Raw genomic sequence first — 27813 nt, 5'->3', positions numbered from 1 at the left:
GGAAATATGCAAATCTTGGTAATGTATACTTGGCAGGTTTGTGTTTATTCTCATCTGTAGGAATATATGTTAAGTAGAGAATAGCTATAATTTACCATAGTCCAGAAAGAGCAGAAGCAGCTGATTTGCATTCAAACCAATGCCAAAATCGGACTTGGGAAGCTTGCATCATATCCGCACCTTGTGCTAACATTAATTTTTACAATATATTTAGGTGTTTCCATCCTCTTTTAATCCTTAGGTAGGTGACATCAGTAACCAGCATCAAGTTAAGTCTTCCTCACTTCATAATATCTAGCAGTTATAAGCTGCAGATAACTTGCAGTACTCCCAAGTACTAACTGGAAATAGAAAGTCATCTACAGAGAAAATAAAGCTAACATTTTTCAGCTGATCAAAGTTACAGAGTGAGTTACAGGTACATTCACGTTGTCAACAAGAATTCTAAGATGTGTTAAAAGCTTTACCTGTCTCCCTTTAGGACCTCTTCTTCCACGGAGGCCTGGGATGCCCTGAGAAAGAAATAACCCGTAAGTAGGTTTTCTTTTCTTCAATAGCTTAAATTCAAGTAATTTAACCTGCATTTGACTGGAAAGGACCGGGTGAGGAGAAGCACAGATTTTCGCAAAGAATCATAGAGACAACAAGGGGAAAAGAAACAGAAACTTTGTCTTTACTGTGGCCACAACAGCGTAACTATGAAGCGCCATACCCGCTTCCATCAAAGTATGTGGCCAGGCAACCTTTGTGATCAAGAGAAGATAAAAAACTCAAGCACAGATTAAGATACCCATGACTGGCTTAATTGCAAATGTCATCTGAAAACTGACAAGCAGTAGTTATTGACCAAATAAGAAAAAATACTCATTATGGACATTAGTGGGAAGGAAAAATACCCTCAATCCTTGAAACTGTAGATTAAATTACAACAATTGACAGCTGCTCCCCATTGAACTTCAGCACTAGTTCTTTGCATTTATGACACTAATCAGATATTACCTATTTATCTAATTTCCTCTGCATCAGTTGTGCTTCTAGACAAAGATTTATATGAACGGTTATCCCTTCTACATCTCACCCTCCGTCCCCATTTTAACGTATACGCATTACCACCCAAACATCAATATCTCACTGATGCTCCATCAAACCTACCCTTTCACCTTCAGGTCCCAGCTGTCCTGCCACACCTGGAGGTCCAATGAACCCCTAAAAACATAAGAACAGCTTTTGATTACAAGGATGCTTCCCCATAACACCACTTGTCTCATTATCAGCCTGCTGTGGGCTCAAGATCCAGGGATAAGAAGTACTAACAAAGTGCACCAATAGCACAAAGTTGCATTAGACTTTATTTATTGGAATAAATGAAATATGAAAAAGCTAAAGTTAACCATAGTCATGACATATGTCAGAAAAGATGTTCTCATCTTTAATTACGCTGGGTGACTGCTGCTGTGTACGAGAGTTCTTGAAAATTTCCCTAGTTGTAAGCAGAATGTTTTTCTTATAAGGTCAGTCACAATGCATTTCTCTCCCACTTTCCCCTCAGAAAGTCAGAAACAGATCTTATAATCAACTTTATGGACACAGAAACATGGTGTTAACACAGCAAAAAGGACAGTACAATGTGTAAAAATAGCAGTAGAGATGGATACTCTGCTACTAGAATCAAACAGAGATTGGAATGAAAATACTATTAGTTACCTAAACAAAACACCTTACTTTCTCTCTCTAGTCCCCTGATTTTAATAATTTGGGGGTGGATGGGTTTTTTGTTTGTTTCTTTGCCTTTAAATGATGGAAGATAGTGCTTATCTTGTCATCCAGACCTAAGAAATACAAAGGTATTTCTTTTTTCCGCACCAATACAGAAGTAGGTCTCAATGGGGCTTGGTCATCACTTTGATTGGAAGTTGCTTGTAGAATTCATTTACAAGGCTTCACCTTAAGACTTGATAAATGTTTTTCCCTAAAGTTACTAATATGTTGGCCGCCTTCAGCTTTGTGGCAACAGAATAGTGGTAGCTTTTCAGGAAGCGACTGGGATCACTCAGTGCCTTGTTGGTTGAGGGGAGAATGACACAAAATGCATTGAGAAGCTGAGCAAAAATAAACTGAAGAAATATAAAAGATACAATCCCCGAGGGTGCAATATCTTGTTGGCACTTGATCCTGACAAACTCATTTTTCCCATCAATGTAATGAAAACTGACATCAAACAACCCCACACCAAAACAACGAGACATAGGTTTAAGGAGCTGCTGCAGGTAAAGGTTTTATGTATGATTATTTTAAGAGATACTTGAGAACACAGCACACTGCTCAGGGCCTGAAAATACCCAGCAAAAGGCTCCTTCAAATCCTAGGTACAACGAGCAACATGCAAGCTTCTGGAAGAAAGAGAGTAGGTCTGAAGAAAACACTTTAGCATGCATAGTCATGTGGGGAAATGCACATAAGCCTATTAAAAAAAATAAAAAACAAATGAAAGAAAATAGAAAAATACCCAACCTCTTTTACCTCTGAGACTAATCAAAAGCAAACCCTGACTCAGTAGAACACAGGAAGCCTTCAGTCTCTAGGATATAGATGACTACAACTGAGCTACTCTAAAATCTCAAGATCACTTTTATGGGTTTTCTGTGACAAGATTGTTTCCCTTTATCAGCTTCTGTAGCTGTTACAGATTGCAAATGCCAGATATGTCTCCCTTCTTGACAGCTCCCATTATGGAAATAATGCTTCAGGCAGGAAACGTCAGCTCCTCTTCACTCCCAGCTCTCACACCCCCACAGCTGGGACTGCTTTCCTCCTCCTTCCTGCCTGCATGGCGAGGGAGAGGAAGGGCCACACTGGAAAACTGCTCTACGCTGCTCACATCCTAGGTATATTCTGAACAAAACACTATGTTTTCTCACTTGAAGGTTCTGTAAAGACAGCGCGGTCCAGCAGGCAGAGCTGAATCAAAGTCCTTTCTTTTGTAAAGGGTGAAAATAGACACACATGCCAAAATACTCAAAACGCTTACTTACTCTGTTACCTTTAGGACCTGGGTTACCTTCTGGTCCAGCTAAGCCCTATTATGAAAAGACGTGAGTTGTACTTCAGTTTAAACAAGATACGCTCCATTTACAAGTACTGTAAGTGTATTTAACTGTGAACTGGCAATACAGTCTTAAAATTATTAGAATTGAAGAGGGAGGTCATAAAGCAGTCCCACGAGACCACGATCAGAAAGGTTTCCCATTAATTCATGGCTGAAATCTCCTTTATATTAAAATTATTTCTTCTGTGAGGAAATTTTTTTTCCAGAAGCAGCAATTTTACATTACAATGATATAATTTCACAGGATTTTTCCACAACTTCTATATTAGGACACATTACCAAGTATTTTCAAGCCAATGTCAGAACAGCACATGGAGTCCAAATGCTCTAAACATTTTATGTGATTCAACACAAACATGTTATCATCCATTACTATATGAAATATTGCTCATGGCAGGGGGTGGGACTGGGTGGGCTTTGAGGTCCCTTCCTACCCAAACCATTCTAAGATTCTATTCTGTGATCCCATGATTTCTACTCTCTTATTTGTATCATTGGACTGAGGTATCTGTTACCTAATATTAAAACTAAAAATAAATATAATCAATATTTATATAAGTGTTTGTATTTATAAGAAAACTGCTTTCTGGTTTTATCTGTTCTCCTTCTCAGGTATCTGAATAGGGTGGGGGAGAATGTTTTAGTGTTCTACTTCCCTAAAGGGCTGAAGAAATAGTTTCAGCAGTGAAGTAACTCCACTGGTAAAACCCAGGAAGAAGCTTCATGTTGCTTCTGAACTTTAAATTTGAAGATGACAAAACACATAAAACCACAAGGGATTTAAGGAGGAGTGTGACGTGTTCAGACACTCAGTACTTCAGCATTGTCATTTATGTATTCCCAATCACTACAGCGTTACGGTGTTTAACTCAGCCAAGTTTCAAAGCCACAGGACTCAGTATTGTTATAGGATATAACAAATACATTTCTATGATTAGCAGTTCCAAAACCCCCCCAAAACTGCAAAGACATCAGTATAGTTACTGCACCTGCCTGCCAGGGTAACCAACTGCCCCAGGACTGCCAGCCATGCCTGGAATTCCCTAAATGGAAAAAGAGATGGGAGAGGGGGGAAAAAAGGAGAAAAAAAACCCAGATTTAATGTCATGTTTTGGAGTTTCTTAGTTTTATCATTTCTATTTCAACACCTAGTCATATGAGACAGCTTAAACAATCCGAAGTGCTCTGTTACAAGTTAGGTCGGATTGTTTTCTAAGTGATAATAGTGAAAGAGAATATTGACAGCAGCAGGATAAGAACACAGAGATATCAAACAGTTGCACAGCATCAGGTTTCACATTCTTCAGTTGCTGTTGAAGGAACTTATGTTATACTTGATTGCAGGAATAACAAGCAGAATTAGTTTTCAATGCAGGTGTCACTTTTCCCCCTTCATGGCAACTAACTAGTTACTTTTCACCTGCAACTTATTGAGATTCCTTTTTGTTCACTGGCTATCTCTTTATCTCACTGCTAAATTATAGTCATCACAGAAAAATGCCTGTGGGCCTGAGATAAAAATCACCACTCATTCAGCTAAGATTTGTGTATAAAACTCATTAAGATCATGGATGATGTTCATGCATTTCCATCTCCTTTCTGGTGTCTCTCATCTGTTATCATCACTGTTTCGCTTTCAGCATCTTCCAGAAAGAGACTCACGCTTACATCGATTCTGCTATTATGAGTCTCATTAACGCTAACGAGATCAGATGTCTTTCAAATTCGCATTCAGATTTCTTCTTGGACTGACACGGAAGTGAAGAAAAACACTAAATAGCCATTTCTTTTTCTACACGCTAGGAGATTTAAAATGCATTAAATTAACAGGGGTTTAGAGAGAATTTGAACTGTGCCTCTAAAGAATTTTACACTAACCTCTGCCAAGCCAGTGTGGTAGCTGAAATAAAACAAGCTGGTCTTCTCCATTTCTTTTAGACCACTTCTTACCACGCTCATCTTTAAATAATCTCAATTCTTGGTCAAGAATGATCAAGTATTTCCTTAAGCAGTCAGTAATTTACACTGTTTGTTTATATTGAACACTTCTATGGGATTATGCATTATTCCCTCCTCAACTGTTGATCTGTAGAGCAGAGGGTACTGTGCTTTCATCACTTACCTGCTCACCCCGTGGCCCTCGCAGTCCCAGATAACCCTTAAGACCCTACAGGTAGAGAAACGGATACATGATAAATACAATTAAACACACAAACTGGACTTTTTTTTACCTACTCCAGCCTCCCTTTATCAAGAAAGAATTATCCACACGTGTTTGCTTGCAGCATTAGTGTGTTTTACCTTTAGCAGCTCATACAAGAGCTGAGTTAGAGGTGCAAGAAATCTTACTGGCAGCTTAGACTATTTCAAGGTATTCACACGCTTAAAAACAGTTCCAGACCTGTACTTCTTTAAACACATGAGTAGAGGGGATGCTGCCCCCAGTTATGGCTGAAACTCCAGAACTGGATTTGGTAGAGTGCATTTTCCTCATTCCAAATCCTTGTTATGATGCCCTTCGAGAAGGCAGTTCAGAGCACAGGTATGAGTGCAGGGTCACTCATACTATTTTAGGACACTCTCAAGAAAGATAGACCTTCCGGGACGTGATATCTCTTTTTTAAAATTCACATAGAACAAATTTCAGCCCTTGTCTTATGGAATTTATATCAGCAGGGAGAATAGCCTGTTCCTCATCCCAGAAATCTTTCCTGTGGTGCTGGAATCATGAAGCTGTCACACTTTACTCCCTGTGCATTGACTATTTCATGCACATTTTAGCTCTTAAAGAAAAAAAAGGATTAAAAATAGAGCTGGAACCTGCATCAGTACACTTGAAAGAGGAACCTTATTCTTGGATTTTGTACACTGTACTAAACATACCCAAGCAAGCTGGCCTAACAGGGGGACTGTAACAGTTGCACGATTGATGCAGAAGCCAAATGTCTGGTCTCCACATCCTTTGTAAGAGGTACTGGGAATATGCTAGCTCCAAAAGCTGCAGCTTGAAAGAGAAAGACCAAAATAATTCTGATTCTGGATAGAAATCTATCATAAAATTGGCCTCAAAGACATTAACTGAGTAGCAGGAGTGTCTTCACTGATGTCAAACATCTGGCTGCCTTGCAGCATCATGATACTTATTAGTCAGTAGAGATTTGAGACCCGCTGTAACGAGAAGGAATTCTCCAACTGATTTCAGTAAATCAGGTGTGCCAAAGTTTTAGATAAGCTTCTGTGTGACCACAAAGAGTATTTCTGCAAGCAATTTATTTTATTATCATATACAAAGTAAAAGACTGAATGATTTTGCTTGGTGATAATTTTAGATAATAGAATGGTTTGAGTTGGAAAGAACCTTAAAGATCATATAATTCCAAACCCCCTCCCACTGGCTCAGGGGCTCAAAGCCTCAAACAGCCTGGCCTTGAACACCTTCAGGGATGGGGCAGCCACCGCTGCTCTGGGCAACCTGGGCCAGGGGCTCCAACCAACACCCATCTCCTGCCATTGCTTCTCTGCTTCAAAAGATGCTTGAAAGGAAAAGACTTTTAAACACTTCATAAACATGTTTCTGCTCCTATCCTAGAACAAATTCAGAGCCCTACACCTCGAGCAAAACTTGGCTTTTTATACTATGTGTTAAGGCATGAGAAGTATTTCGTATTTTATATGCAACCACAAAGACTCATACTCCGACACACAGCATGTAATGAAAATAAAGTCTATCACAATAACCCGTTCCCAGAGTCCTGATTATTAACATACGTTTGGTTTACTGTCTTACTGAAAAACAGTCAATTCTAAACTTTATAAAAAGAAACACATCATTTTATAGTTCTAACCCAAAACAGTAGTTTGCTAGTGCTGTTCCATTGAATGGAGTGCTTAAAAAAAAATCTATTTTGGGGGTAAAATTAATCTTTTCAATAGACTCTCCTTAACAAAATCTCATATATTCAGAAAAACAGAATCACAAGCACATGGAATATGGCTTTTTAAAGTCATTCCTGTCAAAAATGAAGTGAAAATAATATCCAGTGTTGCCTCAATCTTCCTCAACACATGTTTTTGTACGATAACCAAATAATGTCACACAGGAAGTCCAGAACCAGACAAATTCTGATTGGAAAAATCTGTCAAATACAGTTTTCCCCACAGCCAAAGCCACCCTGGAGCAGGGCAATCATGCACACCCTCCACTTCAGCTTTCCAAAGCTCCCACCCCAGTTAATGGGAAATGAATGATGATTTCCATATAGAAAAACCTCACATTTCCAGGTCTTTCAGGAAAACACTGATGAAAATCAATATGATAAAAAGTAATCATCATGAAATGAGTGTAGATTTGTGTTACACTGTTAAAACTGGTTGGAAGAACAATAGAGATTTTATTCACTATCAAATACCTTGTGGTTTAGAAACTACACAGTTAACACAAATCACCTGTCAAAACCAAATAGAATTTGGGACACTGCTAACTCATACATAAGGGTTTTTTTCCTTCTTTTTTACCAAAATGAATATGAGTATCAGGAACGTGTGATTTATTCAACATTATAGCAATCCCCCAATAGTAGTGGGGTACAACTCAAAAATGGAAGCCTTTGAAATGTAAGTACAGGGAGCTGGGCAGGCTGGATTGATGGGCTGCAACCAATGGGATGAGGTTCAACAAAGTCCGCAAGTTTGCAGATGACACTAAGCTGGGTGGAAGTGTCGATCTGCTGGAGGGTAGGGAGGCTCTGCAAAGGGGTCTGAACAGGCTGGACCGCTGGGCTGAGTCCAATGGCATGAGGTTTAACAAGGCCAAATGCCGGGTCCTGCACTTGGGGCACAACAACCCTATGCAGTGCTACAGACTAGGAGAAGTCTGTCTAGAAAGCTGCCTGGAGGAGAGGGACCTGGGGGTGTTGGTTGACAGCGACTGAACATGAGCCAGCAGTGGCCCAGGTGGCAAAGAAGGCCAATGGCATCTTGGCTTGTATCAGAAACGGCGTGACCAGCAGGTCCAGGGAGGTTCTTCTCCCTCTGTGCTCGGCACTGGTGAGACCGCTCCTCGAATCCTGTGTTCAGTTCTGGGACCCTCACCACAAGAAGGATGTTGAGGCTCTGGAGCGAGTCCAGAGAAGAGCAACAAAGCTGGTGAAGGGGCTGGAGAACAGGTCTTACGAGGAGCGGCTGAGAGAGCTGGGGTTGTTCAGCCTGGAGAAGAGGAGGCTGAGGGGAGACCTCATTGCTCTCTACAACTACCTGAAAGGAGGTTGTAAAGAGGAGAGTGCTGGCCTCTTCTCCCAAGGCACAGGGGACAGGACGAGAGGGAATGGCCTCAAGCTCTGCCAGGGGCGGTCTAGGCTGGACATTAGGAAAAAATTCTTCACAGAAAGGGTCATTGGGCACTGGAACAGGCTGCCCAGGGAGGGGGTTGAGTCCCCTTCCCTGGAGGTGTTTAAGGCACGGGTGGACGAGGTGCTGAGGGACATGGTTTAGTGTTTGATAGGAATGGTTGGACTCGATGATCCGGTGGGTCTCTTCCAACCTGGTTATTCTACGATTCTATGAAAACCAAGTGCCAGTTCTTGCACTTGAGATACAACAACCCCAACGCAGTGCTCCAGTCTTGGGAAGAGTGGCTGGAATGTTGCCTGGAGGAGAAAGACCTGGGGGTGTTGGTCAACAGCGGCTGAACATGAGCCAGCAGACATCCACCTCATGGCCATGGGTTCGAGCAAGGGAGGGTTCCACGAAAATGGAATCTTACCTTCTGGCCTTTGATACCTGGCGGGCCTGGAAAGCCTATGGGGCCTGGATCACCCTGTAAAACAAAACCAGAGTGTGATAGAAAAGTTTGCGTTGGAAGGGACCTTAAAGCCCATCCTATTCCACCTGCTGCCATGGGCAGGGACACCTCCCACTGGATCAGGGGCTCCAAGCCCCATCCAACCTGGCCTTGAGCCCCTCCAGGGATGGGGCAGCCACCCCTGCTCTGGGCAACAACATCCAGAATTATGTTTCACTGGAACATGACACAGACCTATAAACATGCAGGACCTCATATCTTTGCATCCTTGGACATTTTCAAGGGTCTTAAAAAAAGTGGTTACATACAACACAACATACAATAACGTGTGCACTTACCACCTAATTCTGTCTTACACGATTTTCGGCACCAATGCAAGGTTCTAAAGAAAACTGGCATCTATACTTAACTATACCAGTGGGAACAGAATTCAATGCCTCTGTTCTAAAAGCATTTCCCTTTAAATTTTAATTTTTCTAATTTTATTTTATTTTTACAAATGAAATCAAATATAAAATTTAAGTTTCATCATTGAACACCATTTTTCATTTGTCTTTTGTTCATTACTGCACTGCTCAGTCTCACAGAAATATCAAAATACACCAGCTTCACAGTAAATACAAAGCATTGTGCTTCCCTAACTTGTCTGATATTAAACAGGACTTCAACAAATTAACGGGACAGTCAGAACATTGTGTTCTAATTTAGAAAATTTACCTTTTCTCCACGTTTTGCCTGTCCTGGAGAGAATCCTGGATCTCCTTTAGGGCCCTGTGGCAGAAAGATGAAGCTCATTAAGGAAGAGAGTTTTTGGTAAAGTGTGTGGAAGCATATTTTCACTGATACAGCAAGAGAATGTTTAGCTAAAAAGCACTTATTACAGATTTTTTTTTCTCATCACTTTTTCAGTAAAGAACAATGATAAAACACAACAGGGTACTGGGCCCAGAGGAGAGCAACAAAGATGATTCAAGAGCTGGAGCACCTTCCATAGGAGGACAGGCTGTGAGAGCTGGGGTTGTTCAGCCTGGAGAAGAGAAGGCTCCAAGGAGACATTAGAGAGACCTTCCAGTACCTAAAGGGGCTCTAAGAAAGCTGGGGAGGGACTGTTCACAAAGGTTTGGGGTGATGGGATGAGTGGCGATGACTATGATCCAGTGGAGAGGAAAATACATTATAATACAAATCCTAGTAGTGATCGGTTGCGATTATTTTCCTAGCGATGCATCCTATTACACAGCCAGCACCAATATGGTAAAAATCAACTGTAAACCTTAAAGTTTTGCTGTTCCTATAAAACTACATTATACCAAAAGCACACAAACAATATAAAGTCACTTGGCTTTACAGTGCTCGACACTGAAAGCTTTATTAAATTTCTTTTTATGTCCTCCAGCAGTTTTTAACACCTGCCACGACAGGTCAGATTCCTGCCATGAGGAATCGTACTAAACCAAATCAGGGTTGCTGCTGTTTTTTTCCAAATATATCTATCAAGCTGTTCAAACTAAATATGAGCTGAAGGCATCCTGCAACTGCACAAATCTGTCAAATGTATTTAAAGGGCCTCTGTTACACAAGTTTGAAGGATTTTATCTGAGCTTCCAGTCTAGTATTTTGACTTTGGTTTCAAATATCACATCCATAAATCTTCAGAAAATTATTCCAGCATATTCATCAAGTGACAACATCTGAAATATTAGAATATTTGAATATCAAATGTTGGGCACAGGCAAAAAAAAGGAATTTATGGAGAATGACAGGCTATTTTTCTTCCTTTTTTAATTAAAAAAGTGAGGCAAAATGTTACAGCAATCAAACACTTAAATTCCAGTTTATCAAAGAGGCTAAACTGATTTACAGTAATGCTTTAGGGAAGCACAAACTTCTTGCATGGATAACAGTTTCCAGGTCATCATTCTGCAACATAGGATTTTTTTTCCACCCCAAATAAAGCACTATTTTGTTTTGAAGTTCAATTTGATTGATTACATTTAAATAAAATGTTTATAGTAACATTCTCCATCTGTAAACCAAAGAAGGCCAATTGCTTCTATTAGCAGAAAGAGCTCTGAGGCTTCCAAGAAGTCATTAAGAAGTTATTGTATTTACGTGACAACACGGAGAAATTAACTCACCTTTGGACCTGGCAATCCTGGCAAACCCGGATTACCATGTGGTCCTGGAATACCCTAAGAAATAAAAACAACAAAAAAGAGTGGGATTATTCAGTATTCCACTGGATAATTTGGAACAGTTTCCAGGGAATCATTTTATTACATCATTGTTGCTTTTAGAAGCACTGGTTTCGATTTGCAAACGATTCTCAAGAAATGAAACATGAAAATCTTTCTAAAAGTTAAAAGTGAAGTTGAGTATTTCCTGTTCTTTTAAAAATCTCAGGTTTTAAAAATCTCAGTTTCCATTGCCTTCCTAAGTAAGGCTCTGAGGAGACCTTAGAGTGACCTCCCAGTACCTGAAGGGGCTACAAGGAAGCTGGGGAGGGACTGTTCACAAAGGCTTGTGGTGACAGGATGAGGGGGAATGGGGATAAACTGGAGAGGGGCAGATTTAGGCTAGACAGAAGAAGAAATTTCTTCACTATGAGTGTGAGGCCCTGGAACAGGTTGCCCAGGAAAGCTGTGGCTGCCCCATCCCTGGAGGTGTTCAAGGACAGGTTGGATGGGGCTTGGAGAGACCTGATCCAGTGGGAGGTGTCCCTGCCCATTACAGAGGGCTTGGAACTGGATGGGCTTTAAGTTACCTGCCAACCCAAACCATTCTATGATTCTAATTCTTAACAGGTCTGATTCTTCCTCAGTCGGTGCAGAAAATGGGCTTGTAGCTAACAGAGTTGGACTTAAACCATTCCAGGAATGGAATGAGCTATCAGAACTCTCTATGCTTTCCATGATAAGTCTCTGTTCCTGCAATACACTCAGCAACTCTCACCCCTTGACAAACTGCGCATTAGGGAAAATATTTGTCGCGACAGCTGTCAGCAGCTATTCATCTTCCGAAGAGCAAAGGACCAGACTGGTTTAAACCTATCCCTGGTAAGCTGGCAAAAAAAGCTTTGATAGAATTCACTAAGGCTAAAGTTCCACCCAAATAATTAACCTAAATACCAAAAATAATAAGAAACCTTTTCAGCTTTCTCATAGAAAAGAAATTACAAAGAAATGTTTTGCTGGGGTGAGGGTGGGGAGAGGCCCTGGCCCAGGTTTCCCAGGGAAATCTCGATTGCTTCATCCCTGGAGATGTTCAAGGCCGGGTTGGATGGAGCTTTGAGCAACCTGATCCAGTGGGAGGTGTTGGAATCCATAGCAGAGGTTTGAATTGGATGGGCTTTAAAGTCCCTTCCAACCCATTCCATGATTCTGTTCTATGATTTTCTAGTTTTAACTGTGTCTTGTCCACACCCTCATCTGCAGCTGCTCTAAAAGCACCAGTTCAGTTTTCAGCCCCTCTGACACTTCCCTACCCAGTCAGACCAAGTTTGGAAAGCCAGCAAAGCAGAGGATGCTCAACACACACACTATTAGGCAGCAGTTTTTTTTAAATGATCCTCAAAGTATAAGTCAAAACTCCTCCCACACATGTGCTGAGCTTTCATATAAACTAATCCCTTATCTCCCACTTACGATTTGCCTAGATGAGTGCCTCCCAGCCATAACCACTTACATCCCTAAATACCACAGCCCAAAACCTTCTACACAACAACTATCAACCTGTTCCCTCCAGCTGCCCTTCCTCTAGGACTCCCAAATCAACCAGAATCTTGGGGACTCCCCAGGCAACCAGTCCTTGTCTTTGTGCAGGATTCTTCCATGCTCTTGGCAGCTGGAGCACGACTTTCTGCTCCCTGTGGCAAAGCTCGTGCTCTGTCCCTGTGCACAAGGCACAGCTGCTGTCCCTGCTTGTGATGGAGCAACACAAAATAAACCAGTGTTTGCTACTATAGCTCATTTCTTGGACAAATTACCCAAATATCTACAATAATTTTTATTAAGCTGCTGTAACACAAGAGAGTAAAACAGATGTTGAGAGTGGTTTTTTCCCCCCTCCGTCCTGCAGTGGTTAATTTTGTATCCCCTGCCTGCTCCTCTGTGGCCATGGCATGCATTACTCACTCCCCCTCATTCCAAAAACAAATGATCATGACCTTAGATTGCAGCAGATGGGAGCAACATGGAAAAACTAAAAGTTAATATTGTGAACAGCAAAAGCTAGGTACAAACGCTAACGATGCTCTGTGTACACACCCATATACAGAATTAGCTACACTGGAGGTTTGCAGCAGAAAAAAAAGAGTTTGCTTTCTCTTACTTTAACCTATCTACCAAATATTAAGCAGTATACACTTTCATAATCACCAAGCATTTAAATAAAGTTAAGAAAAACAAAATGCTGCAAACTCCAGTTTGATTATTGGTGATCTCCCTAGAGCCACAGAAGAACACGTGTGTTTTACTCACCCGAGGACCTCTCTTTCCCGATGGACCAGGTAAGCCTGGAGGACCTGGAGGACCCTGTTGATAGAAAATCAAAACAATCAAGGCTAAAACTCACTACAAAAACAGTATCACAAGTCTGAATCAGACCAGTTCTTTTAACTGATGACTTTCCGCTTGTGCAGACTTTCTCAACTTGCAAACTGACTCCCAAACAAGCATGTGCGTTTTTAATCTGGCTCTAAATCAGATTTCTGTTTAGAAAGTATCTTATGTCAGAGGAATTGGAGCTAACAACCTAGAGAATAACTTTCACTTAAGTGTATTTGTATCAAAGGAAGAAGAGATCAGTCCGAGGATTAGAAACAAGCAAGTGCAGTGTATTTCAAAACAAAGAATAAAGAATAATTAAGCCTTTTTAGTAAGCATGCTGGCATACCAAACATTTTAGAAAAATCAGGGTTAACTGTGAAAAATGAGATACCACCTCACAAAAAAAACACAAACATGGAATAGAAGAAAATAAACACAGACAAATGATTGTTCTCTTCCCTCTTAAAAGCTTCTGATAAGAATAGCTGGTGGCATGTTCCCCGTTGTATATAATGAACAGCACTCTTTTTAAAGAAAAAAAACCAGATTGTTTTAAAATCCTACTGTATAACCAGATGTATCCTTTGGATGTAAATTAAATGATTAGTCACTATAAGAATATTAGATAGTATACCAAGCCTTTGTACATCCAGTCGTTTTAACCATAGAAATCTTTCCTTTTCTTTATTTGATTGCTGTTCACATTCAAAACTCAAGAATCTGCTTCAAAATAGAAACAAAAGCTCTAAACTAAAATTGTGCTAATGTATATTATATTTTAACTATCACACTGTAGGTGTGTAGGGGCTGTAGGTTATTCTTCAGGGTGAATTCAGCTCCCATCCAAACCCAATCAACACCAGGGAAACCAGAAGGACAACTCTGGTGGCTGAAACAACCAAATGGCAGGCGGAAAGAGCTGGGGAGGGACCCAAATACTCATTGGGGTTTTATTAGCAACCACTAAACCATTTTATTAAGTCAAAAGTTGCATTTTTAAAAACCTAAAGTTTTGTGGAAGTGACAGCTCTTTTTCCTTGGAAAGGATGTCCCTGGCAGAGAAGACAGGGCTGATTATGGACTTCAGCTCTGACAAGCCAATCCCAGTCATTCAGCCAAAATACAGACCACTTTGGGCAATTCTGGGAAAATCACTGTTGTCCTGATGAAGAAGATAAAATAGACCTTCCTCTCCAATTAACCATAATAATTTTTGGAGTCTAATTGCAGTGCAACTGCCTGTTTAGAGTTGGGAAAACTTTTATGTCCATATACCCTGCATTAAGTCGTGCTGAGTCCCATTTCTGAACTCACCTCTCTGTGTTATTTAGAAGAGACAAACCTGGGTAACAGCTCGGTCTCTAAGTCAAACCTTAACACATGATAATTCTAGCATTGGGAATTTAGCCTGATTGCATACATGTTCCCTAACATTCCTTATCTCTTTCCAGAGTAAAAAGATCATAACTGTGTTTAATAATAAAAGAGAATGTCACAGACTCATGGAAAGCTCTTGACTTTGCACTATCCAAGTCCAAAACAGTACCTAAACCAGCACAAAAAGCTCTCACCCTGCCCCCGCGAAAGCAGTGTGACTTTCAACCTCTCCTCTCAAACTGTAGATTAAGAGATGCACTTTGCCAAGATTATCATCTTGGGACTACAAAGGGAAACATATTATTAAATAAAATTAATAAGTAATAAATTATAAATATTTTTAAAGTATATATATAACACATATAACAGAAAAATATGTATAAATAATAAGCATTTAAGTAAAATAGTTGCAACCACTGTGCACTCCTTTGTGACCTGTGGTACGAAGTTTTACACTATCCCCGTTTCAGATGCTCTCTATATTTCCTTAAAAACACATTAATAGCCAACCCCTATCATTTTCCAAACATAAATTTTAATGAGTATTTATTAGCATCGCCATTGACATCTTTGCTGCTGATTTACTGAAGGAGGGCAGTAAGAACATTTCTTAGGGCCATGAAGATGATCTAAGGGCTGGAGCACCTCCCGTACAAGTCCATGCAGAGAGAGTTGGGGTTGTTCAGCCTGGAGAAGGCTGTGGGGAGACCTTAGAGCAGCTTCCAGTGCTGAAAGGGGCTCCAGGAAAGCGACTTCCCAGTACCTGAAAGGGGCCTACAAGAAAGCTGGAGAGGCTTGTGGTGATAGGATGAGGGGGAAGGGGTATAAACTGGAGAGGTGCAGATTTAAGGCTTGATATAAGGAAGAATTTCTTCACCATGAAGGTGGGGAGGCCCTGGCCCAGGTTGCCCAGAGCAGTGGTGGCTGCCCCATCCCTGGAGGGGTTCAAAGCCTTTTGATCTTCTATTTCTCCTCCCAGCTGAGTGTGTTTATAGTCCAGAAAGCTTTTCTAATAGAGAAAACTTATTCCTAGCTCATTTCTCAAAGGAAGCCAAATCAGATGGGTCTGCAGATGTGGCAACCTACCACTAACAAACCTAAACCAGCTCTTTCACATCAACTCCTCCTTCTACCAATATGCAACTATTAATCGTTACTGCTAACCGCTTTAGGATTGTGCAGTGAAGAATAGGAGTTCGAAAGTTAAACAATTAAAAATACACACTGGATTTGTTTATTTTTTAAAAGTTCATATGTGCCAACACCCTCCGCAACACAGAAATGTTCATCAGCTGAATGGAGCAGCTTTCTCTCTGAAGTTCAGGAAACCACACTGCTCCACTTTTAAACTCATCTTATATTTTTGCAGAGGAATTCGGTCACTGCAATCAATAGAATTTTAATCAGGGTATTAATAGTTTTGAAGAAATAGGTGCTCTTTTTCATAGCCTATCTATAAATGAAAGGGCAAATTCTGGAGCCCTGCTTTGCAGCGGTGGGTGAATTCCACAGCTGTGGGATCATAGAATACAAGGGGCCTAATTATACAAGGCAAGAATCAGTTCTGGTAGATGATTAAAAGCTAAAATGAAGCTGAGGAGTTTAAGAACCACAAAAGCTAGTTCTTGCCTGTCAACTTCAATCGCAAAACATTATTTCTGTGCTGAAATCTTGAAAGAAGGTTCAAGCCAACCACAACATAATGAAAGAAGGAAAAAAAGGGGGATAGGGAGTTCATGCCTCATCAGGATTTTTTTGCTGCAAGGAAACTTTTCAAGGTCCTCACAGTGTTGCTGTTTTGGGCTTCCCCCTGATAAGGCTCTGTGGATACTTACGTATTAGAATCACAGAACAGTTTGGGTTGGAAGGAACCTTAAACATCATCCACTTCCAACCCCTCTGCCATGGGCAGGGACACCTCTCATTGGATCAGGTTGCTCAAAACCTCATCCAGCCTGGCCTGGAACACCTCCAGGGCCTCATCACCCTCATGGTGAAGAATTTCTTCCTAACATCTCATCTCAATCTCCCCTTTTTCAGCTGAAAATGGTTCCCCAATGCCCTGCACTCCCTGATCAGGAGCTCCTCCCAAGCTTTCCTGGAGCCCTTTTCAGCACCAGAAGCTGCTTTAAGGTCTCCCCAGAGCCTTCTGTTCTCCAGGCTGAACAATCCCAATTCTCTCAGCCTGTCCATATACAGGAGGTGCCCCAGCCCTCGGATCATCTTTTTGGCCTCTTCTGGACTTGTTCTAACAGCTCCATGTCCTTCCTGTGCTGTGCGCATTTAAGTGCAGGAGGCACACAGGTACAAGCTGGATTATCTCTGGTCTTCTCCACATGGACGTACTAGACTGAGAAAGCAAACCAAGAGCACCTCAATCAAGTCTGAGGCCAACAGTGGCAGGTACCGTGCCATGCAAGCTCCATGAAACATGGTTCTTTATAAAAACTCATATAGGAAAGGCCATGCAGAGACCTCTTCCCCCTTCAGCATCAACCTCTCGGGCAACACAATGCTTCAGCTTTGCTTCTGTTTCACTGCGTGCTCCCGGCCTCTTCAGCCAGTGTCCATAAAGGTCTAGGTTAACCTAGTTCTGCCATAGATCTCCAAGACCTGGGGCCTGTTATTTAAAAATTACATGCGGAAAAGAGACATAAAGAAGGCAGACAAACAGTACTACAGTACAGCAAGGAGAAGTTGCAGTCACAGCTTTGGCATGCTTTGTGAGGCTTCCTTCAGAGCCTCTGCTAAATGTACATTGCTGCATTAAAGTAAAAAAAAGTAGTAAAGACAACTTACAGGAGGTCCAGGTTCCCCCTTTGGACCTCTGAAACTTCCCATTTCAAGCATTTTGTCAAGATCTTCATAGTTATAAGCATAATTATCAATACCAATGTCATAACTGTTTTCCATGGGGTAAGTCTCATCAGCACCTAATGCACCTTCTTGCCCTGGTCTGAGCTGATTATCCAGAAAGAGGTCAGCAGGCAAACTGGATAGGGTTGTGTTGAAGATGTGCCGATTTTTGCTTGGTTCATCTAAACACTCGTTTTCTTTGTCCATTCCCTTGTTTTTACTTTTATCCTGTTTTACAGGGGTGATCAGAGAAGGCTCATTTTGTCTGCCTGCATCTTCTGTGGCATTATCTAAAGAATCTGGATACGATCCTGTGGAGGTTTTAGTGATGTTTGTCCTTTTGCTCGTCCCCTGCTGATGATGACTGACAGTCTCCCAGAGTTCTGTTTCAGGCCAAGCTTCTAACAGCAGAGATTTGGCTTCTGGAAGCTCTGATGCAGAGACATTTCTCGACTCTAACTGTTCTGGTAGAAAGTGTATCGGAGCAATGCTGCTAACAGGAACTGTTGATATTTCTTCCCTTCTATAAGCAGAGATACCTTCCGAGTGGTTTTTCTCATCAAGCACCTCTGAAAAACCACCCAGCTCATCTGACACACGTGGAGTTTCTTGCAGAGATCGATACGTTTCAGCCTGGCGACACTGCTGCTTCACATATTTACAATAGTTTGCAGAGGCCTCTGCAGAGGGAATAATATCTAGCTGACATATAACCCCTTCAAAGCTGACAGAGTGAGAGTTCATCCTTCCCAGGGTAAACAAACCATCCAAACCAAACGTCTCCACTTCAGAAAGTATTTCCCTGCTGTAATACTTCTTCCCACACTCGGCAAATATCGAGACACTCTTGTCCCTAATGTCAATGGCAAACAAATGCCATTGTTCATTATGAACACTGTAATCAATGTGTACGGACTGCTTCCCTCCAGTGAACACCACTACCTTTCTTGGTAGCAACTGGACACCAAACTGCAGTCTACTTTTGTTCCTAATACTGAAAAGGAAAGCATTATTTACTCTGTAAGAGTACAACCCAACTAATATGGTGAACCGACGCCCTAGACTGGATGGTAGGACTTGAGCGACGGGGGATTCGATGTGTGCATCACTAGTTAAAACAACTCCTGACGCAGTTAGACGAACACCCCGAGGTAACAGAGATGATATTGAAGGTGCTGCCGTCTCTGATAGCTCTTGAACATCTTTCACGAGGCCTAGTTGATGAAGAACATCTATGGCTGTAAAAAGAAATAAAAGCAAACTGTTGATTCTGTTTACAAGCTCATCAACTCAGATCCATATAAACAAATACGCACATCTTAACAATTCTGTAGTTTCCAGAGCACGTATACTGCACACAGCAAGGGCACCAAATCCCTTGCGTGAGGCATGCCAATTTTTCACATTAAAAAAGCAACTGATACAAATGGATATTCACTCTTAGTGGAAAAAGGTCTCGCTTCCCAGTTTTCTTTCTATTTACTGAAAGTATTCATAGCAAACGTTAAGAACAGACAGATGTTGGCTTAATTTCAGTGGTAAATGATGAAAAGAGCCTGAGATTTCCTTGAGAGAGTATATAAATTGGAACCAAAAGCATCAACCTGAACGCACTGTTCATCTTGAAAATCAATTATACACCTTGCAGTATTTCTAGTCATGTTTGAGATTCCTGGACGTGCCAAGATTATCCTGGCTGGTAGCCTCGACAGAGGTATGAAGAAAACGCACCTTTGCAGAAAGTAATGTGCACGCCAATTTCTCAAGATGTTTTGCCTCAGAGCAATTAATTTATTGTGGCTGTATTTTTATCTGTCAAACTGATAACAGAGGTCAGGTTATAGTAGAGCTTTGAAGCACAATGCATCTGCTAACCAGCCACTGCGCTTCCCCAGGACCCCAGTCCTGCGTGGTCTGCATGCAGTTACGAAGAAGCAAGCTGTACTCTTGTTGCTCTCATGAAAGCTAAGCAGCAGCACAGGTCCTGAGCTCTGGGCAACGCAAAGGTCTTAGACATTAAAATAATACCCTAAACCTGGAGATATGCACTTCCATGCACCGGCTGCACCAACTGACTGCACAGAGAACACCTAATAATCTAAGGTGATGCCTAAACATCACATTCTCATCTCAAATATTTGGCAAGCACTTGTATTTTTAAATATTTGCAATTATATATTTGCATTTAAAAACAACAGTGCATGCGACCTGTCCACAGCATCATAAATTACCATCATTTCTTCTTACTGTAAGAAAGTATTAATGGCTTCAAGTTGCACCATTGAGTATTAAGAAATATTTCTCTACTGCAAGAGTGTTCTACCACTGGAACAGGTTGCTCAGGGAAGTGGTGGAGCCCTCCTTCCCTGGAGGGGTTCAAAAACATGTAGCCATGGCTCTTCAGGACATGGTTCAGTAGGCACAGTGGTGTTGGGCTGACAGTTAGACTTCATGAGTTCAGAGATCTTTTCCAACCTTAACGATTCTATTCTATGATTCTTACTGAAGTAGAAAACAAAAAGGTAAACTTGACTGGCGTAAACTAGTTAATGTAAAAATTACATTCAAGAGTATCACTACTAAATGTCAAACTGCAAGCAAAACTGCCAAAATGTTGGCAGTTCTGATTTGAAAACAGCACATCATTTAGAAGTTAAGAAAAGAAAAATCACCCGAGCGCATGATGAGAAACAAGGCTTTCTCCACATCCCGCAAACAGATTCCTGTGAAAAACGACAGGTCCTGAGAAAGCTAAACACGAATAAATGCTTCGTGAAAAATGACAGCAAAAGATTAAGTATCAACTGATTATTCCTTGCTGACTCGCTGCCTGCTAACCCGCTGTCGAGCCAAAAGGCTGTTCCAAGTTTTTTTGGCCAGTCATTTAATTTCTGATCCAACATGTATTTTATTTTAAGGCTTTCAGAAGCTCTTGGCAGTACACAGGGTTTCGGGAACAGGCAACTCTTCTTCCCAGCATGACAACCACTATTTTCTTTACCTATCAGTAGTCAGTTTACTTTGTTTACCCATGTCTGGACAAACATCTGTCTTCACTTACTGTTCACTCAGCCCATTAGTCCCCCAAATTGTAACAGCTCGTCTTCCTGGAGGAAAAGTTGTTTTGGGGTTTTGGTGTCAAGTGCTTTCCTTCCACAAGGACTTGAAAAATTCACAACCCTACTGCACTCACAAGAGGAGGGAAAATCTATCATGGGCTTTGGCAAAAAAAAATCTTCTGACCCTCTTGTGGTACAGAAACAATCCCAAAATTAAATTGTGGAGGGTTGAGGGGATTTGGCTGTTTGATCATTCCACACTCCTGTTCAGTATCTCTTGTTCATTTTCCACTATTCTCCATACTAATGGCTACTCTGAAGGCAGAATATTTGGGGTGCTCTCTCCATTTCAGCAATCCTACTATACAAATTACTTGTTTTCCCTTCTACCAGCATGAGTAAGAGAAAGACAAGGGCCATTCTCCACTCACTTCCACCAGAACTGAGAGTAATTACACATCAGGTTGCGCATTTCTTAGGTGATGCTGCATCTGCAGGTGGGTAAATTAAGATAGCTGGCTGCAGCCAATGCTCTCCTGAACACCAGGCTGAGTGACTGGCATAGGAGAGCCAACCAGGTACACTGATTCTCTATGTCCTTGAACCACACTCAAAGTACTATTCTTAAAGGCTGAAGCTGTATCATGGAATGGTTTGGGTTGGAAGGGGCCTTAAAGATCATCCAGTTCCACCCCCTGCCATGGACAGGAACACCTCCCACTGGATCAGGTTGATCAAAGCCCCATCCAAACTGGCCTTGAACACCTCGAGCAAGGGGGCAGCCACAAATTCTCTAGGCAACCTGGGCCAGGGCCTCACCACCCTCACAGGGAGAAAGTTCCTTCCTAGGATCTCATCTAATTTTCCCCTCTTTCAGCATAAAACTGTTCCCCCTCATCCTATCCCTGCACTCCCTGATCCAGAGCCCCTCCTCAGCTTTCAGTACTGGAAGCTACTGGAAGCTCCCTAGAGCTTCTCTTCTCCAAGCTGAACAACCTCAACTCTCTCAGCCTGTCTTCGTACAGGAGGTGCTCCAGCCCTTGGATCATCTCCACGACCTCCTCTGGACCCGCTTCAACAGCTCCATGTCCTTCCTGTGCTGAGGACTCCAGAACTGAACACAGGTAAGGTGTCACCAGAGCAGAGTTGAGGGACATATCGTTATATACATTTCACAGAACACAATTTATAGCAGCCTACCAAAAGGAACAAGGCATAGCTTCTCCTGGAAAGCATGGACAGGCTATCCCAGCAGCTCACCAGAGGAGGAATGTTAATTACTCTAGCTAGCATCTTCAGATCTGGCAGAACGCTCTTTTTCAAAATACAACTGCCAAGAAAGTTCTAATAACAACTTAAGTGTTAACATATTCTTAATGCAAACTCTGGACAAACTCTAAGCAGACAGAATAGTGTAAGCTCTGCGGGTTATATACTTAGACTGAAGGATATACGAGCTGTTCTTTTTTGAAGTTTCCTCAGTCTTCTGTTCTCCAAACAGCTTTTTCCAGCCTTACTTACATGTTGCTCAAATAAATTGCATGATGGACCAAATCCATGGAATGAATCCCATCTTAACCACAAAACCCAGCGGTTTGTATTCAGCTGAGTATTTGCAGCTAACACACCTACCAGCCAAGGATGACCTAGTTCTTGCTTTACCTGTACGGTGAAGGAACGTGGCAGAGAACTGATGCTGATAAGAAATCCTTAAGTGGCGTGTTAGCCTTCAACACTTTGGGACACTCATGTTCCCACAGCAGCCTAGCACAAGCTGCACATCTGGTGGAGTTATAACAGCTGGCAGATTAAAAAAGGAAACTAAAACCAAGACAACCCTATTTCCTCACCAACATCTGCATCTGAATGTGAAACCAAATGAATACACAATTCCACTTTTCTGTGTTAATGATGCCAGCCTAGACTAAGCCTTCATTATCCACAGTTGTTGCTTGCACAGCCCTAAGTGCAAAGGTAACTCAGTCATAGCTTCCCACCCCCAAGGACACCCACTTGCAGGGAAGACACAATCAAAGCCTTTTCACTGTACAAGGCTTCTCTTCTACGAAGAGCTTGCTTAAATATGTAAGCAATTTCATACACAGAAAATCTGAGTAATTCTCAAAAGGTCATCTTTTCCAAACTGGTTGCTTTAAACTTTCGCTCTCATTATGCTGTAGCTGGTATTTTCTTTAAGTCACCATTGAGGAACTGAACCCAAGGTCACTAGGAACAACGGCCATTGACTCTTTTCATCTGGTAACACATTATACAAATGTCCTAGTACTAAAAAAAAAAAACAAAAAAATCATTCTCACCTTGTTTGGGTACTTGTGCAACACCCACAGCTACACATATTGCAAGAAAAAGAAGAGTTTTCCTAAAAGGGAGAGAAAGAAAAGGACATGTGAGAAAACACTTAAAGTTTCAGAGCTCCAAGGAACCAGAAGCTTAACTCCAGTACCTGAAGGGGGCTTACGGGAGAGCTGGTCCCTTCCAACCCAAACCATTCCATGATTCTATGATTCAACATCCAAAGTTAGGGACAGGCTAACATTGACTTCAGTAAGTCCTGGATCAAAGCCATCACACTGTACAACTTTCCACGGATGCTGAGAAGGCACTTTATACAAAGATCAAGGATTATATCAGCACTCCTGTATAGTACAAGTATTTTACAATGGCCTATATTAATAGAATAACTGCATCTGGTTTACATTTTCTTGCAGCAACCTTGAAGTATGAATGCTGCTATGCAGTAAATTCTTCCTGGAAAGAAAAAACATGTTACTGCGAAGAAACTATAAAATAAGTGACAAGCTAATGTCTGTACAGATCATTGGATACTTTTGACCTGCTATCAGTCTGGTCGCTGTATCACACCATTTTAACATAAATGAAAAGGTCTTGTAACTTTTGTTCCTGTAAAATGTTGTCAGGTTACAAACAAGACAAGCTCTTCGCAAGGTCAAAAAACCCATCATATTTGGACTTAAAGTTTCATGCTTAGATAGAAGAGGGCAATACTGGTTGGTATCACAGACTCACCCCTTGCAGGTCGATATTTAAAGCAAATTCTGAGCACATAATCTACAAAAAGTGTGTGATGTTGGGCAAAGAATACATTTACACCATGGTGAAAAACTGATTTTTTTACTCAATTATCATATTAGCATCTAATTACACTCTTATCCATGACTGAATCTTTCCATAAATGAGAAAAAAAGATTTCCTGTTGGACATCCAGGCACAGAAACAGATGTGCATAACAATAATCATAACCTAGATCGATTTAGTTCTAAGAAGAAATATTTCCAAAACATCAGAAACACAGATCTGATACTGGTTACTCAACTCATATTCAAGCCTCAACCTAATCCTCTGGCTCATTAACATACGTAAACTCATTAATCATTCATAATACTGAAATCTAGATTGATTAAATGCTAAAATTGCTTGCTGGACTACATCAGAGAGCACCTGGGGAGGGCTTCTTGACTGGGTGTGCAAGGATAGGACAAAGGGAAATGGCTTTAAGCTGAAAAAGGGCAAATTTAGACGAGATTCTAGAAAGGAACTTTTCCCTTTGAAGGTGGGGAGGCCCTGGCCCAGGTTGCCCAGAGCAGGGGTGGCTGCCCCATCCCTGGAGGGGCTCAAGGCCAGGTTGGATGGGGCTTGGAGCCCCTGATCCAGTGGGAGGTGTCCCTGCCCATGTCATTTCCTTCTAAAATCACAATCTCCCCTTAAAACCGCTTTGGCAATCAGAACAAATTTAAGGAATGTAATGAACGGTATGGCACCACAATGGGCATATTTTGCCACTGGTGGTTGCCACTGTAAACCTGCAGATACATTGCGATTACATGCCGGATATTCAGAAATGCGCATCATTATTCCAGTTTTGATCACAAAAAGGAAGCGGGGTGGAAACCACACCTTACAAATCCCAACGCGCTTGTAGTGGCACATAATTTAATTAACCACAGCAGCCCCCAGCTCCTCCTCTCTTCCTGTCGTGCTGCAACGAGCAAATGTCTACAGAAGCATTTCTGCTACTCCTACAACAAACTTAATATCAACTGTTGTACAAACAGGAGATCACCTACGAGGCACTCACTACTTTTTTTTTTCCCACCTCTGAAGAGCAAAACTGAAGTTTATAGTTTCTATGCCACACAATGCATCATCTTTTGATCTAATAAGAAGCTCAGCGACAGGCAATAACTGTGTTAATTAAGTCCACGCATTGCACTGTATCAGCTAAAACTCAGGACAACTCTACGTTGATTTGATTTTTGTAGGTGCAAAATGAATTTGCAATTAAAATAGCGTAAGGCATTTTAGTTCATTCCAAAGTCAGGTTGCTCGAAGAACCCCAGAGGCCAAAATGCAGAGATGACTTCTCTTAACATCACAACAGCCTCTTCCAAACCACCAGCCAGGGACGAGCTGTGTGTCAGGTATCTGCCTCCGCCACCTCCCAGAAAATGTTGTAGGAAGGCAAGAAATTCCACAATGCTCCCAGGGCTGTAAATTACGCAGATGTAACTGGATATACAGAGGTAAAGGCAAATGTCTGCCGTACACAGTGCTCTCCAGCTAATGTCAAGAAAAGACGAGTGATCAGCTAAGAGAATAAACAGGGACCAAAAATAACCATAGGGCTCGAGGTCCTCTCACGTGTGGGAGAAGTTAGGCTTCCTTCTACTGTTTTTCACTACAGGTTATTGTAAATGAAACCATGTGCCACCAAAAGTGAAGTTGTACAAGGCAGCCCTCCATGGCCAAAGATGAAAAAATCAAATTCTCCCTTTGCGAGAGAATCTGTTTGTGCAAACCCTCCCTTCTCGCTCAGGATCACTACTCTGCATTTGCAGCTTTTGAGGTGCAGGGCAGCCAGTTCTCAGTCTCCACTCTCACACCACTAAGCTTCCAGGCTCCCTGCTGTGTAATGGATACAGAGCTCAAATTAAACCCTTTTTTAAGTTGCACTTGGATGATTCTTAGAGAAGTCCCCCAAACGCAACCATTCAACACCTAGATCTGGGAAGCCCACCTCCAGGCAGCCACGGAACTGCTCGTAAGCATTCAAGCGCACCCAAATTACACACCAGGCTCACTTGAGCAGCATAATCCTCCCTGCAACACAAATCAAATCCTTTGCTGGCTCGCTCGGAGCTCCCAGTAAACTCAATTTAAGCCACAGCCAGAAAAAAAAGCAGCACTTCACAAAAAGAGACACATCCTGGTGACCTCTATAATTATCATGATATCTATCAGAATATCACAAACATCTCATCGAGGCTGCTTATAAGCCAGCAGTAGGGGAGAGCAGAGCTGTGCCTCTGTATTGCAGATGACTGAGCATCGGAAATGCCTCCACCTGTTGCAGAAGCATCAAAATACAGGGCACCTCATCTGGCCAGTGCTGTTGAGAGAGAAGCTTCTGCTCTTACGTGTAAATTGTGCAGGTTTTGGTTGTATGCTCCGTTTTAAGAGCAGGTACCAAGACCTGGGCTCAACAAAGCCAGGCTGACGCAAGGATGTTAGACAGGACAGGGGACACCCAAGAAGAAGGAGAGAATCATGAAATGGTTTGGGTGGGAAGGGACCTCAAAGCCCATCCAGTCCCACCCCTGCCCTGGGCAGGGACACCTCCCACGGGATCAGGGGCTCCAAGCCCCATCCAACCTGGCCTTGAACCCCTCCAGGGATGGGGCAGCCACCACTGCTCTGGGCAGCCTGGGCCAGGGCCTCCCCACCCTCATCATAAAGAATTTCTTCCTAATGTCCAATCTAGACCTTCCCCCCTTCCAATTTAAAGCCGTACCCCCTCATCCCGTCACTCCATGGCCTTGGAAGGAGTCCCTCCCCAGCTTTCCTGTATGGGACAAGGGAGAGGGGGGAATGGGGCAGCCCGCCCTGCTGGTCATCAGTTTTGGGGGGCTACGGGGTGACACGGGGATGGGACAGCCCGCTCTGGGGTCATCAAGGGGGGAGGTGGTGGTGGGACAAGGCAGCCAGGGGGTCGTTGGTTTAGGGAAGGGGGGGGACGAGACAGCCCAGCCACCAGGGCGGCAGTTTTGGGGAGACATGGGGACAGCCCAGATGGAGTCATTGAGGAGGGTTGTAGGGGACATGGGGACAGCCCAGATGGGGGTGACTGAAGAGGGCTGTGGGGGACCTGGGGACAGCCCAGATGGAGTCATTGAGGAGGGTCATAGGGGACACAGAGACACCCATACGTGGGGGTCAAGGAGGTTGTGGGGGACATGGGGACAGCCCAGATGGGGGTGATTGAAGAGGGCTGTGGGGGACATGGGGACAACCAGATGGGGGTGATCGAAAGGGGCTGTGGGGGACATGGGGACAGCCCAGATGGGGGTGATCGAAGAGGGCTGTGGGGGACGTGAGGACAGCCCAGATGGAGTCATTGAAGAGGGTCGTAGGGGACATGGGGACAGCCCAGATGGGGGTCGTTGAGAAGGGTTGTGGGGGACATGGGGACACCCAGATGGGGGTCAGCAAGGAGGGTCGTGGGGGACACCCAGATGGAGGTGATCGAAGAGGGCTGTGGGGGCCGTGGGGACACCCAGATGGGGTCACGGAGGAGGTCGTGGGGGACACCCAGAGCAGCGCCGCCTCCCCACCAGCCACTTACGTTTGTGCCGCGGGAGAGATGCTTCCTCGCCTTGTCCTCTCGGCTCCCAACTGCATTTGGCTGCATTTGCCCGGGAGAGCCGGGGGAAGCCGCGCTCCGCGCCGCCGCGGGGTCAGGTCCTGCCCATGGGAGCCCCGAGGTGGAGCTCCCGGCGGGGGGAGCGCAGCCCCGCGGGTCCCGGCTCCGGCGGCGGCCGCAACGCGGGGCGAGGGGCAGCGGGGCCGCCCTCACGTCAGCCGCCGGGGGCGGGGAACATCCCGCGGGAACGGGGGGACAGGTGAGGGGAACCGGGAGAAGGACGGGGGGAGAAGGAAGGAAGGAGAGGAAGGCGGGGGAGAAGGAAGGAGAGAAAGAAAGGGGGGGAGAAGGAAGGAGAGAAAGAAAGGGGGGGGGAAGGAAGGAAAGAA

At 43.0% G+C, this 27813-nt stretch overlaps 1 protein-coding gene across 2 annotated transcripts in view; it reads right to left on the bottom strand.

Moving 5' to 3' along the window:
• The window catches only part of COL24A1 (collagen type XXIV alpha 1 chain), a 99423-nt gene extending 71936 nt beyond the window's left edge, over positions 1 to 27487 (bottom strand). For both annotated transcript variants that reach the window (XM_069862784.1, XM_069862785.1), the window contains exons 1-12: positions 27407 to 27487; positions 23064 to 23125; positions 17630 to 18924; positions 13385 to 13438; positions 11045 to 11098; positions 9624 to 9677; positions 8868 to 8921; positions 5229 to 5273; positions 4096 to 4149; positions 3033 to 3077; positions 1153 to 1206; positions 468 to 512 (exon numbers count right to left, since the gene is read on the bottom strand). In XM_069862784.1, coding sequence (XP_069718885.1) covers positions 468 to 512; positions 1153 to 1206; positions 3033 to 3077; positions 4096 to 4149; positions 5229 to 5273; positions 8868 to 8921; positions 9624 to 9677; positions 11045 to 11098; positions 13385 to 13438; positions 17630 to 18924; positions 23064 to 23125; positions 27407 to 27462 — 1872 coding nt within the window. In that variant the 5' untranslated portion in view covers positions 27463 to 27487. The remainder of the gene's footprint in view (positions 1 to 467; positions 513 to 1152; positions 1207 to 3032; positions 3078 to 4095; positions 4150 to 5228; positions 5274 to 8867; positions 8922 to 9623; positions 9678 to 11044; positions 11099 to 13384; positions 13439 to 17629; positions 18925 to 23063; positions 23126 to 27406) is intronic.
• Positions 27488 to 27813: the final 326 nt, after the last annotated feature.

Source organism: Phaenicophaeus curvirostris, chromosome 8, assembly GCF_032191515.1.
Source record: "Phaenicophaeus curvirostris isolate KB17595 chromosome 8, BPBGC_Pcur_1.0, whole genome shotgun sequence".
NCBI classification, from domain to species: Eukaryota; Metazoa; Chordata; class Aves; order Cuculiformes; family Cuculidae; genus Phaenicophaeus; species Phaenicophaeus curvirostris.
The sequence above is the reverse complement of the archived record's forward strand: the minus strand, read 5'-3'. Positions and strand labels throughout refer to the sequence as shown.